At 42.5% G+C, this 14150-nt stretch overlaps 2 protein-coding genes across 4 annotated transcripts in view; one reads left to right on the top strand and one right to left on the bottom strand.

Moving 5' to 3' along the window:
- The window catches only part of PDHX (pyruvate dehydrogenase complex component X), a 76749-nt gene that overhangs the window by 35174 nt on the left and 27425 nt on the right, over window positions 1-14150 (bottom strand). For all 3 annotated transcript variants that reach the window (XM_020782818.3, XM_078383438.1, XM_020782816.3), the window contains exon 5: window positions 13033-13131. In XM_020782818.3, coding sequence (XP_020638477.3) covers window positions 13033-13131 — 99 coding nt within the window. The remainder of the gene's footprint in view (window positions 1-13032; window positions 13132-14150) is intronic.
- On the top strand, window positions 1124-6561 carry LOC144585982 (uncharacterized). The gene is made up of 2 exons (XM_078383413.1): window positions 1124-6277; window positions 6460-6561. Exons 1-2 carry the CDS (start codon window positions 2065-2067, stop codon window positions 6465-6467), a joined length of 4221 nt encoding a protein of 1406 aa, XP_078239539.1. The 5' UTR covers window positions 1124-2064; the 3' UTR covers window positions 6468-6561.

Below are 14150 nucleotides of genomic sequence, written 5' to 3'. Positions count from 1 at the left end.
GCTTCATGTAGTTCCACTAGTATGGCTGTCTTCTGATCTGTTTTTTCTCAAAATAAAATTCAATATAATATTGCAAATACACCACAAGCAAACTTCATCTCCATCACACTGCAACACCTTCAAAACATGTAACATTTGGAAGAAGTTTTGGTTCTTTTAGCTGGTGAAACTAAAACTTATATAAAATAAGAACTTGTTAAGAAAGCTGGGGTAGGGGGAAAACCACGAGCAGTTTTAATATGAGTTTAAAACTTGTAACGTAGAAACTACTAGTATTATGCACAGCCAAGTCACATCTGACTTAAGATGAACCTAACAGGGTTTTTAAGGTATGTGAGAAATGGAAGGCTTTGTTTAAGCACTTCCACTCCCCCATGAGATTCCATGGCTGTGCAGGGATTTGAACCCAGGTCTCAGTCACACTATTCACTACACCATACTGGCTCAAGAAATTACTTCTGAATTCCTGTTTTAGATTCCCTCTGTCATTCAGGGAAACATTAGTGAGGAACAGAAGAAGGCTGGTGTCAGGCAAAGCATTCATCTCACAAATGTTTCACGCATGAAAAAAGGCTGAGCAGAATTAATCTCTCTCCATCACAGAAGCAACAACAGGAGAGATTATTTTCTCCCTTCCGGTCAACTCTTTCCCCCCTAATTCTAGGTTGGACTCTCATTAGATTAAAAAAAGAGCAAAAATATATTCCAAAATTAACTGAATGGCTTATTGATTCCACATAGTGTGTACAAAGCCGAAGTCCCCTCATCTCCTTGAGACTATTTACTCAAACCCCAACTTTATCAGCTCCCAAACTATTCTATCCACTGCACCGTTTTATACCAGATGGGTAGAAAATGCTTCTGAACATACACCGGAAATGCTTCTTGGCACTTAGGTATGAACCACAGGAAGGTGATGAAGATTCAGGTGAGGCACATGAACTACTGCTACTCTTTGTTATTAGTAGAACTAATTCTCTGCTTTCTAGCAGATACCCAACACCTTTTGAAAGACATTACCATACAGATCCTATAGGCCGCGCAACCCTTTAATCCACACCTACTCGTATATTGGTGAGATGGGTGTTACATAACAGCACTGATGTTACCTGTCTGTCATGGGTTTGGAGGGAAAGTTCCATCCTATGGGGAGTGGAAGGCGGGACATCAGGAGGAGGGGCTGTACTGTATAAATATGTGATGCCTGTGTGGTGAAGGGAGATGCTGAGACAGACTGTGAGACACTGGGTTGGGACGAAGCAGCAGCTGGGGAAGAAGAAGCTGTTGTGGGAGTCTGGGTGTCTGACAGGGTACTACTGTGTGTCAGAGTACCAACCTGATAAGTTCAGGTGTCTGTGGGTTAGCCAGAACTGATGGGTTCAGGGTCTGTGCTTTAAGTTAAAGGTTCTAGGTGAACCAAACTGTATGCTTGTGTGTGTGAGAATAAGCCACGTTACTTTATTTTATTCACCTGATTGTTTTATTTACCCTGTTTGTATTTAAAATAAACCTTATTCTTTTGTTGTTTAAAAATCCATCCCTGGTCTGTGTGACTTCTTAAAGGGAATGGTTGGTGGCAGCTTAGTGTAACTGTGTGGCAGATCCCAGTAGGTCTGGGTTTGTCACATTGATTGGTGTCCAGCGGGTGGGATACGACTGGTCCAGTTGTCCAGCGGTCCAGCAAAGCCTTGGCAGGTGTGCCCAGAGCAAGGGGGGTCTAGTCAGGGACAGTCTGAGGCGCGTAGGTAATCTTCTAGGTGTACCTCACGGGGAGGTGCGCTAGTAGAAGAACGTGCCAACTGGGGAGACTTAGATTAAGGTGCTCTGAGGCAGCCTAGTTTTGGCGGGAAAACGCTGAGGCAAAACTGCGTAGCAACAGTGAGCTAGCTTGCCAGCTGAGAGGCCCAGCAGAGGGGGGTAGGCTCTGACTCGATACTGTTGCAAATTTAGTGCTGAAGAACAGCAGCAATCTCTAGGAGAGCTGGTTCTGAGGCAAGAAGGAAAAAAGTGGTCGTTTTATTTTGAGGCTTGACTTTTTAAAGCCGCCTGTTCTGAGGGGGGATTATGCCCTTGACTCGAAGCAAGATAGCAGACATGAGTGAAGTGAAAGACCCCCAGATTGACCAAGGTTCTGAGGATGAATTTGGCTCAGTGCAAGGTGACAGCACAGGAGAGCAAGACCCAGAACTCAGAAAAATACTCATAGCCCAACAGCATGAACTGAGGGTGAGGGAAATGGAGGAAAGGGAAAGAGAGAAACAGCGGCAATTTGAATTAGAGAGAGAGAGAGAAAGAATGGAAATGGAGAGGGAGAGAGAGAGAATTGCTCTGGAAAAAGAAAGAATGGCGTTTGAATTAAGAAAACTGGAAATGATGAACCAGAACAATAATAATAATAGGGATTCTGAGGGAGGCCAACTGTCTAAGGCTGACCTGAAGAAATTCCCTGTGTACCACAAGGGAGATTGTCCTGAGGTGTTCTTTTCCTTAGTGGAAAGAGCGTTTGTGGACTTCTCAGTGAGGGAAACTGAGAAGATGACCATCATGCGTTCTTTAATCAGTGGTAGCCTGGCTGAGGTTTATGCCGAGATGCCTGAGGAACGGATGAAAGATTTTGCAGAGTTTAAAAAACTGGTGTTCGCAAGACATGGGATAAATGCAGAGCAGCTGAGACAAAGGTTCAGGTCCCTCACCAAGAAGCCAGAACAGACTTTTACCCAAGTGGGGGCCCAATTGGTGAGGCTGCTTGAGAAATGGCTGTCGCAGGAGGGAACAGAGACCTATGAACAGCTTAAAGACTTGATAGCCCTGGAACAGTTCTATTCAGTCCTGCATGGGGAATTGAAATTCCAGGTGAGGGAAAGGAAACCGAAATCTGTGGCAGCAGCCGCAGAGATCGCGGATTTTATCTCCCAAATAAGAAAGCCCTTGGGTGAGGGGAAATCTGTAGGTAAACCCAAAGAAACCTACAGCAAGTACTCTCAGGGACCAGGGAAAAGCCAGCAAGGGGGAGGGGCCCATGGTGAAGGGAAGCCCTCAGGCATGAAACCAAGCCCTCAGAATTTGGAGGGAAAACCGAAACAAGAGGAGAGAGAATCCAAATACACTAGAAAATGCTATTTCTGTCAGGGAAAGGGTCATCTGATCTCAGAGTGTGAGAAATTAAAGCAGCTAAAAGGAATGGTGCCTCAGAATTCTAGTGGGACCAAGCCAAAAGCTGTGTTCTGTGTCCAGAAAGAGCAAAGCTCATTGTCACAGAGGGAGCCTGTTGCCATGACTACTCAGTCTGGAACAGCTACCTCTGCTGATCAGGCTGAGGAAAATGGTCCTCTTGGGGAGGTAAAGCGCTGCTTGCTGGTAAAAACAGATTCTCAGTTGTTTGAGACAGCCGGGGTGGACGTAGGAATACTTGACCGTCAGTATAGGGGGCTGCGGGACACTTGTTCCCAGGTAACCCTGTGCCATCCAGATATTATTCCTAGGGAGTTTATAATCCCAAATGAGAGCATGAAGGTGGCAGGGATTGAGGGGCAGATAATCTCTCTGCCAGTAGCAGAGGTACCTGTCAACTTTCAAGGCTGGAGGGGAGATTGGCGGATAGCGATTTCATCGACTCTGCCAGCAGCCGTGCTCGTGGGAAATGACCTGGCTGAACATGTGAAACGGGTGCTAGTGATTACACGCTCACAAGCCACCACAGGGACAGTTCAGGGGGGTAATGATGAGCCAGAGACGGAAGCAGGTGGGGGAAGTTCAGAAGCTGTGGTGGAAACCTTAACCACAGACAGCAGATTTGGACAGGAGCAAAAGGCAGACGCCACTCTCCAAAAGTGTTTTGAACAGGTGACTGACGCCCAGCTAACACCTGAGACCCCAGTGAGATTTCTGGAGAAAAAGGGGATTTTATATAGAGAAACCCTGAGGAATATCTCAAAAGGGGGAGATGGGATCAGAAGTCAGCTGGTGGTACCTGAAAAGTATCGCCCCATGATCTTACAAAGGGGGCACTCTGACATGTTTGCTGCACACTTAGGAGTGAACAAAACACAGCAGAGAATCACACAGAATTTCTACTGGCCTGACATAGGGAAGCAGATCAGGGAGTTCTGTAAACAATGTGATGTGTGTCAAAGGCAGGGGAATAACCGCGACAGGACTAAAGCAAAGTTGTGCCCTTTGCCTGTGATTGACACTCCGTTCAAATGCATAGGGGTGGATATTGTGGGACCTTTGCCCAAGGCCACAAAGAGGGGGAACAGGTTCATTCTAACAATTGTGGACCATGCCACAAGGTATCCTGAAGCCATACCCTTGACTAACATTGAAACTAACACAGTGGCCGATGCTTTGGTGGGGTATATGTCCAGGATGGGATTTGCCTCAGAGATAATCACAGATTTGGGCGCATCGTTCACATCAAAGCTCATGAGACGCTTATGGCAGATCTGTGGAATTAAGCACAAGGAAACCACTGCTTATCATCCTGAAAGCAATGGGTTAACTGAGAAGTTCAATGGGACTCTAATGCGCATGATTAGGGCTTACTTGGCAGAGAATCCAAACAATTGGGACCAGAAGCTGCAATCCCTTTTGTTTGCTTATCGATCAGTGCCACAAGCCAGTACCGGGTTTAGTCCATTTGAACTTCTATTTGGGAGACGGGTGAAAGGGCCCCTTGATTTGATCAAACAAAATTGGGAGCAGATCACCCAGGATGACCCACAAGACGTTGTGACTTACATAGACACCTTGATGAATGACCTAAAGCGAAATCTAGAGCTGGCAGCAGAAAACCTGCAAGCGCAGAAGGTCAAACAGAAAACATGGTATGACCGCAAAGCTAGAGAGAGGCACTTTGACCCAGGGGAGGAAGTGCTCTGGCTTAGGCCCTGCAGAGAGAATAAACTGCAGCTCAAATGGGCAGGACCATATAGGGTCATTTCCAAGATGTCAGACCTGAACTACCTAATAGAGCAGGAGGAGAACCAAGCAAGGAGGGTGGTTCATGTGAATGCCCTAAAACCCTACTACAGAGGGGAACAGAGGGTTTTATTCGCGATAAAAGCAGCTGAGAGTGAGGAAGCTGAATTACCCTTCTGGGAGGGTAGAGGGGAAGTAAAATACAACCCAGAGGAGGTAAAGATCAGTCCTGCACTCACCCAAGACCAGCAGCAAGAACTAAAAATGCTGCTTAGTAAATATCAGCAGGTGTTTTCCAACAAGCCGGGGATAGTGAAGGGAGTGATGCATCGGATCCACACAGGGGATGCACCCCCGCAGGCAGTATCCCCATACCGAGTAACGGGACCCTATAGGGACAAGGTGCGGAAGGAGCTGGACGAAATGCTGAGGGAGAACATAATCGTCCCCTCTTCTAGTCCTTGGTCCTCTCCGATAGTCCTTGTGGACAAGCCTGATGGGAGCATTAGGTTTTGTGTTGATTACAGGAAATTAAACCGTGTAACCACTCCTGATGCCTACCCAATGCCCAGGCTAGACAACCTGATTGAAACCATAGGGGGTTGTCGGTTCATCTCATCATGGGACCTGGTAAAGGGATATTGGCAATTAAGAATTGATCCCAGGGATCAAGAAAAAACTGCCTTTTGCAGCCCTTTTGGTCTCTATGAGTTTCGAGTCCTGAGCTTTGGTCTCAGAAATGCACCAGCCACATTCCAAAGGCTGATGGACCAGACCTTGGCAGGGCTCAGTGACTTTACAGTGGCCTACATTGATGACATAGGGATCTTCAGTAATACCTGGGAAGATCACCTGATACACCTGGAGTTAGTGCTGCAGAGGTTAAGTGCAGCAGGGCTAACAGTAAAGGCCAGCAAGTGTCAGCTGGGTAGCCCAGAAATAAAATACTTAGGTCACATGGTAGGGGGAGGAATGATAAAACCCCTGGAGGCCAAAATAGAAGCTGTTCGAGATTGGCCTAGACCCACCACCAAGAGAAAAGTCAAATCATTTCTTGGGTTGGTGGGCTACTACAGAAAGTTCATCCCGAGGTTTAGCGAGATTGCGGCTCCGCTGACCGATCTGACGAGGAAGAAGACTGATGACCGCATCCCGTGGACCAGCGACTGTGAGGCGGCGTTCCAGAGGTTGAAGGAGGCGTTAATCAACTATCCTGTCCTGCGTGCTCCAGACTTCGACCGGGAGTTCATCATCTACACCGATGCGTCTAACAGCGGGGTAGGAGCAGTTCTGTGCCAGGAGGATGAGAATGGTGGCCAGCATCCAGTGTCCTACCTGAGTAGGAAACTTCAAAAAGGTGAGAGACATTTGGCAACCGTGGAGAAGGAGTGTTTGGCCATAGTCTACGCGATCCAGAAGGCCAAGCCTTACATCTGGGGAAGACATTTTGTTCTGTGTACTGACCATTCACCATTGCAATGGTTAAAGACGATGAAAACCCACAATAGCAAACTTATGAGGTGGGCTTTGAACTTACAGGACTATGACTTTGAAGTGAAGGTGGTCAGAGGGTCAGTGAACTGTGTTGCTGACGCCTTATCAAGAAGACCTGAAGACTGAAGACGGCGAAAGAACATGGACTATATGTATATAATGAAAACAAAAAGTTAAAATGTACCTGGTTTTAAATTGGTTTGTATTAATAAAGGTAAATTGATGTAATGTATATGGTAAATGTTTAAATGCCTATTTGAAATGTTTAACTTAGAATGTAAGTAAGTATAATATGGTAGGTATAATTGGTGTTGTGTGTTTTATACAGGTTGTTTTTTTGGTGAAAAGCACCTTAGCTTTCCCCCTACAAAACAACTTATAAAGAGGGGAGGTGTTACATAACAGCACTGATGTTACCTGTCTGTCATGGGTTTGGAGGGAAAGTTCCATCCTATGGGGAGTGGAAGGCGGGACATCAGGAGGAGGGGCTGTACTGTATAAATATGTGATGCCTGTGTGGTGAAGGGAGATGCTGAGACAGACTGTGAGACACTGGGTTGGGACGAAGCAGCAGCTGGGGAAGAAGAAGCTGTTGTGGGAGTCTGGGTGTCTGACAGGGTACTACTGTGTGTCAGAGTACCAACCTGATAAGTTCAGGTGTCTGTGGGTTAGCCAGAACTGATGGGTTCAGGGTCTGTGCTTTAAGTTAAAGGTTCTAGGTGAACCAAACTGTATGCTTGTGTGTGTGAGAATAAGCCACGTTACTTTATTTTATTCACCTGATTGTTTTATTTACCCTGTTTGTATTTAAAATAAACCTTATTCTTTTGTTGTTTAAAAATCCATCCCTGGTCTGTGTGACTTCTTAAAGGGAATGGTTGGTGGCAGCTTAGTGTAACTGTGTGGCAGATCCCAGTAGGTCTGGGTTTGTCACAATGGGTTTCCCCCAAACAAAATAGACAAAGATCGTGCCCATCTGAAAGTGGAAACGGAGCACTTCTTGAAGCCCAGAGGGGCCATAAAACAAAAAGGGAAAGAAAAGGGGGGGAACCGTTGAGGGAAGGGGAGGAAACGATAGAACGGGATAATAAAAAGGGATAAGCTGGAGGTTCTATCATCGGAAAACAAGTAGAACAAAAATATATATACTATAGAAAAAATGTTAAAAGGTAGATTTAGCAAGGCTAAAATCACTTTCCTTAGTGCTCTAGTTTCCTAACGTCCTACTCAAATGGTGGAAAAGAGGAAACTGAAAGGTTGAGGAGGCAGAGCTCATACCCTGCCGGGGGGGGGGACTAACTGACTCTTTTTTCCAAGCTCTAGAATCTTCCGAACGTCCTGCGCAGGTGCAGGATAAACCCATTTGTGTGCATTCACAGAGGCCACTATGAAGGACTAGATAGCCTTAGGATTCAACATGAAGGTCCCTCCTCACACTCCCTTTGGGGCACATTCCAGCTAAAGGAATACTGTATCAGCATTTATCTTGAATAGGGTTCATACTAAACTGGTTTCCCATTTAAACAGGACTTAGTACTGTGGTTGGTACTGACATGTCTCCAGCTGTACTTTAAGTAGGAAGAAAGGGACTTCCTTTAGTAAAGACAGAAAATAAGCACATCTCTTTCCAAGGCTGGCTCTTGAATGCTTTTGTAATTTATGTCTGTACTGCTGAATAAACCGTTTATTTCTCATGGAGCAGTCGTTAAACTGCAGTACTGCAGCCAAAACCCGTGTTCAATCTCAGGTAACAAAAGGTTCACTCAGCCTTCCAAGGTTGGTAAACTGAGTACAGATTGCTGGGGAGGGGGCAATGTGTAGCCTGCATAATTAGATTGTAAACCCCCAGAGAGTGCTTTAAGTGCTATGGAGTGGCATATAAGCAGCATACTTTGATGTGTGTGTTTATGTGGGTTTTTTTGTTTTTTGTTTTTGTTTTTTGCTGTTAGTTCTCACTTTTTTTCTCCTACTAAGATTGAAAATGTAGAAATAGAATAAATTGGCTTGCTATGGGCAGTGGGGATGGCTACTGTTTTTTATAGTATTTTCAAAACATAGAACATTCTACTTGAATAGCAATTATCACAGTGTCCATATTATGAAGGGAAATGGCTATTTTAATGAATGATGTAACAAAGACATAACTTCTTATAGCCATTGATTTCTTAATTTAAAAAAGCCACAATTATCATAAGCAGAAAAAATGGACAGATTAAAAAAGCTATTAGAAATTTTATAATGCAAACCCATTCCTAATAGTTTTAAAATTTTCATATGGATTTGGAAATTATGACTTAAGCAGGCTTTTGCCTAGTTTTTGATTATAAAATACCACTATCAGCTCTTTCATACCATTAGCAGATTCTTAAACTTTAGAATAATGCATTCAAAGCACTATTAAAAATGTAATAGCAGTAATAAATAATAACAGGGTTAAACAGGAGAGATCATTTGTCAGCATGAAGATGCATAAATGTACATATACAGCATATATACGTCTTCATTTGGATGCCACAGTCCACCATAAAATTTAATTACTTCCCCTGTGACTTGCATGGGTAATGTATGGCTGCTAGTTATGAACAAATTTATTTGTCTCATTTAGCGCTTTAGTTAATGCTTATGGAGGAAGATGGGACCATTCAAATAAACAGGAATTTTGCCAGTGATCTCAGTGCAATATGAATACTGTACATAAATATGATATCATGTGGTATGGAAGCTTCATTTTTGGAGAGAATAAAATTTACAGATTTTTTTTTTACTTTAACACACTTTATTCAGGCACACTGTCAGGCACAACAGAAGAGGCACAGGTGCATTCACTGGTTCAGTTTCAATGACAAATGTTTACTACTGTCACCTGCAGTTATGAGAATAGCCAGATTGGAAATTATCTAGCAAAACAGACTAGACCCCCTAAACCAGGGGTGGGCAATTAATTTCTGTAGCGGGGCCACATGAAAAATCTGAACTGTGTTTGGGGGCCGAACCAACTTTACTTAAAAATAAAATGAAAGAGTGATGTTATGATTGTTTTTATTTTAAACTTGTTAATCTTCACAAATACTAAAGAGGTTTTTTTGCGGTATGTTAAAGATAAGCAACTGATCAACTTTAGACAAAAAGCTATAAATGCTTTTGATGTTCAAAACTGTCCGTGGGCCAGACAGGAGTGGCTCGCGGGCCATATGTGGCCCTCGGGCCACACCTTGCCCAGGTCTGCCCTAAACTGATTATGGTAGGAATGGCTGGATCACCAAACAAGAAGCCAGGAATGGAATCTTAACCACAGTAACCAACCTTAACCTTAACCACCATGATTTGCAAATTAATAAAAGCATCAAAGTCCTATGGATAGTTTCATTTTGATAGTACTTTCTACTTCCGTTCTAACAGTTACCCTCTTCCCATTCCCAGTTTCCCCACTAATGATGTAGGCCAACTATCTTGCCCATATATCAAAAAATGAGAGACACTCCCCCCCCCCGGGTCCTGAAATACTTCTAAAGGCTTCATAAGTAAGCAACCTGAGCCAAACTGTACAGTATGTACTTTCCACTTGCATGCCAGACAAAGGTTAGGCTTTACAGATGTTCCAGTCTATAGTAAGTTCCTATTCAGGTGCTAAAGTGTTAGTATAAGCCTTCTCCCCTCCGTTCACGCTTATACAGTAAAATGACCTTGCACTATTCAGAAATTTCCCAATAGTGATTTCATAAATGTATTATTATTTATTATCTTGTGTAAATGTAGCTTGACTACCTACTGAACTTGTGAGGGCATCGGGCTAATTAAGCCTCTTCATAGCAGCAACAACCAATAATATGAAAGGACTTGAGTTGCAGCACAGACATTGCTGCGGACTACAGTAATTGTTTTCAGAACTAGTTGCCGAAAACAAAGTACTGTACAAGAAGGTGCTCATTAATGCCAGTACTGGAACATAATCCCATTTACTTTTCTGAAACTGCCCTCTGCAGGCATAATAATGGCTTCTTTCTTCATTTAAATGAAAATTATTGTTTCTTGCTACGTTGGGTAGAGGCAGTAACGAAGTCAGTGGCTACTGCTTAATTCAAGACATTAAACCTCCAAATGTTATGTCACTTCAGTTGTGCAAACATAAAATTCTAATTTTATGGATTTTAATCAATAACATTTTAGTAAAACATGCTGTGAATGTATTTTCTTAACACTCAAGACAATTCAAACTAGTTTGGTTGAAATAAGTCAGAAATATATATGCAGTACATATTCTGTAGCTGCCTGGACAGCTCAATGAGTTGAGTATGTGACTGCAGAGCCAGACATTGGGAGTTCGATTCGCATCTATATCTTCTGGCACAAGCTTTGTCACCTTGGGCAAGCTGCACAGTCCTAGACTGCCCTCAAAGGAAAAAAATGGTAAACCACTTCCCAATACAGTACTGTATGCCTAAAAAACCCTGGAAAGGGTTGCCATAAGTCAGAATAAACTTAATGGCACGTGATTATTATTAATTATATATGCTGTATTAATTATATATGTACGCATTTATGTGGCTCACTATTAGAATTTATAGTGAAAATTAAGCAACCGGTTTCTTTTTCACGTTAATGAACAGCTTCAAACTGCTTCAAGGCCATTTATTCTGTCAAAACAAGTAATAAAAGTAATGGAGGCATATATGTGTAAAAGAGAGAGGGAGAGAGAGAGAGGCTGGCATTTCTCAGGCTACAAACTCACCTCCTGTGATACATCTCCATGGTTACTAGGAAAATTTAATTAGGTATTTTTTGTGACCTGAAGGATTCCCACCTGCTATGAACTAGTTATATATTATAAATTACAGTTACACTTACATAATTACAAAGTTTCGTGATAATTAATTGCTGTTACAAAAGATACAACACCTACACAGTTCTCTCGCTCTATAAATCAGGATATAAGATGAGCAAAATGGCAACAGAGTTCTTCATTGTGTATACATAAATTTATCAAGCTATTTATCAAAGTCATACTTTGGCAGTTTAACAAATATAATAACATTTGTAAGTCAAGAGACAGGCACATTTTTAAGGAACGGGAAAAGATATATTTGACATAGTAGTTAAACTGCAGTAGTTGCATTAGGTTGATTCACAACCTAAGTTCGATCCTCACAGGTTCAGTTACCCAGCTCAAGGTTGACTCAGCATTCCACCCTTCCAAGGTTGGTAAAATGAGTACAGTGGTGCCCCGGCATAGCAACGTTAATCCATTCCAGGAAAAACATCGCTATCTGGAAACGTCACTATGCAGGGGGGGGGACCCCATAGGAACACATTAAACTCTGTTTAATGCATTCCTATGGGGACAAAACTCACCGCTAAGCGGGAATCCTCAATCCGAATGCCATTTTCGCTGACTCGGTAAGCGAGGAATCGGCGCAAAAATGCTGCGGGTGGCCATTTTCTTCTTCCAGTGGCCATTTTGGAACCACCAATCAGCTGTTCCAAAACATCGCAATGCAAAGATCGGTAAGCAAAATGCTTACCGATCATTGCAATGTGATGTTTACCCTATTCAGAACATTGCAATGCGATCGGTTTTTCAATCGCAAAAAAACGCATCGCTATGCGGATTCATCATTAAACGGTGCGCTCGTTAAGCGAAGCACCACTGTACTTAATGACACATATACTACCAGTGGACCTGATGTCTTTTCACCCCCAAGAATCCTAGTCTATAAGAATGCAAGGATTCATATGATGAATCCTTGCTTCAACACTTCTGCTCCAGCCCAGATCATCTTCTCTACAAAAAGTAGATGCTACTGCTTGAAGATGCTCCAGACATACTTGCCACCAGACCTGGCCAGCATGCTCACCAATAGCCAATGTGGGAAGAATTCCAAGCATTTCGTGGAGAAGAAAGGACCTAGGGGCTGATGACCAATTTTTTTATTATTTGAATTAGCAAGCACAATCAAAAATTGTAGACTGCCAATGAAGGTAGACCAGTTTCTTGGTATAATGCTACAAATCATAAAAAGCCAGGTACTACACTTTCCGAGATCGTAACAGAACATTCCACCGACAAACTCTCTTACTAGAAGAGTACAGTAACTAGTACTTCTTCCTTGAAAGCATAAAAACCTCATCCCATACAACAGCAGCAGTAGATGAACAGAGGTGAGATGGTACAAAGTCTCCCTCTATTCCTCTAGATTCTCAAGAACTACACACTCCCCAGCCTTCACTCAGCTGCAATTTTAAAAAAATGGCACTGACAGGAAGGTGGGGGTGTCCATTTTCAGTTTCTTCTGTGTTCTGAATATACCTACTGTATTATCTCGCAGCAGCTGCAAAAACATATCCATCACCATCCTGAAATAAGACATGTTAAAACTTCTCTAAGTGCAAACCTATGTAAACAAGATTATTCTCCATTAAAAATAACAGAGAATGTAGTGCAATCCAAACATCCCCAGATATTCAGTATTATCCAAATCTTTTCAAGACAGCTTGCCACATTTGTTCCCCTGTACTTCAAATCAGTTATAAACACTATCTAGAACTGATCTTTCCCATAAAAGGTTATGAGATATTGATTTCATGAAATATGACAAAGAAAGAGTTAAAGGGATTACATACTCTTTAGTGAAAATTCCTCGAGGACCTGAGGGTGTGCAATGGCTTGCATCAAGTCCATGTGACTCCAGAATGTTTCGAGCAGCAGGACTTAAGCGAAACCTAAAGACAAAACAAGCCCTGTACTGAAGTATTGTATACAAAAGGGGGACAAATTCAACAAAGAATTTATGCACCCATTACTTCTGAACAAATCCTACATAACAATAGTGCTCAGAATTTAAAATGCATTTAACAATGAAAGAATAATACTAAGAAATGGTCCCTCCTAAGAGAGCCACTGAGAGTCAAATCCAACAGTTATTTGGTGGACAAGGCACTTTCAGTATGGAAAATATATCCAATATAGAATATCAGTTTCAATGTAAGAAATTCACCTCACAGATATTTTTAATTGTCACATTTAACCTATCCAGTCTATTTCCTGGTCTGTCTATTTTTCAAAATCCCCAGTGCCTTTTGACAGCATCACTCCATATGTTACCTATAAGACAATTTGATGCAATGCTTGGACCACCGTTAAATCAACTCCCAGAGGCAAGAAAAGGGGCTAAGGATATTTGTATCTGCGAGGAATGTCAAAAGGCAGTGCATCCTTTTTTTCCAAGGGCTTGCTTGATGTGACCTCTTTTGGTGCTCCTTCATGCACATCATTTCATCATTTCATAAAAAGCCAATTATAGCCATTTCACTGGATATAACTGGCCTTTTATTTCAATGCCTCCTGCTTCCATGGTTCAAAGCATATGCCCTGTGTGAAGGTCCTCAGTGTCATGCACAGCTAACCAAAGGTTCTATGACAATAGCAATTACTTTTATAATGTCATGCCACCAATGTCACTGTAGTTGCTGAAATTTTAACCATCTAGAAAACCAAGAAATTTCAGTTAAAGATTCCTGCACCTTTAATCCCAGGTCGTACGAAGTGGTGTTTTCTATACTACCTTATTAAGGGCCATTGAAATTCATTTTCTTCAACCAGTCTCTTTTTTTGAGATGAAGTTCTGTACTGCCTATATATAAATTCAAATGGACTGAGGAGGAAGCAGAGCCCAAACGGAATAGCTTTTGAAGGGGAAGCTGTTTTAATCTATTTCAACATAACAAAAAGTCTCATTGCA

Source organism: Pogona vitticeps, chromosome 1 (genome assembly GCF_051106095.1).
Source record: "Pogona vitticeps strain Pit_001003342236 chromosome 1, PviZW2.1, whole genome shotgun sequence".
NCBI lineage: Eukaryota > Metazoa > Chordata > Lepidosauria > Squamata > Agamidae > Pogona > Pogona vitticeps.
Note: the sequence above shows the minus strand (reverse complement) of the source record. Positions and strands in the feature narration are given on the sequence as shown.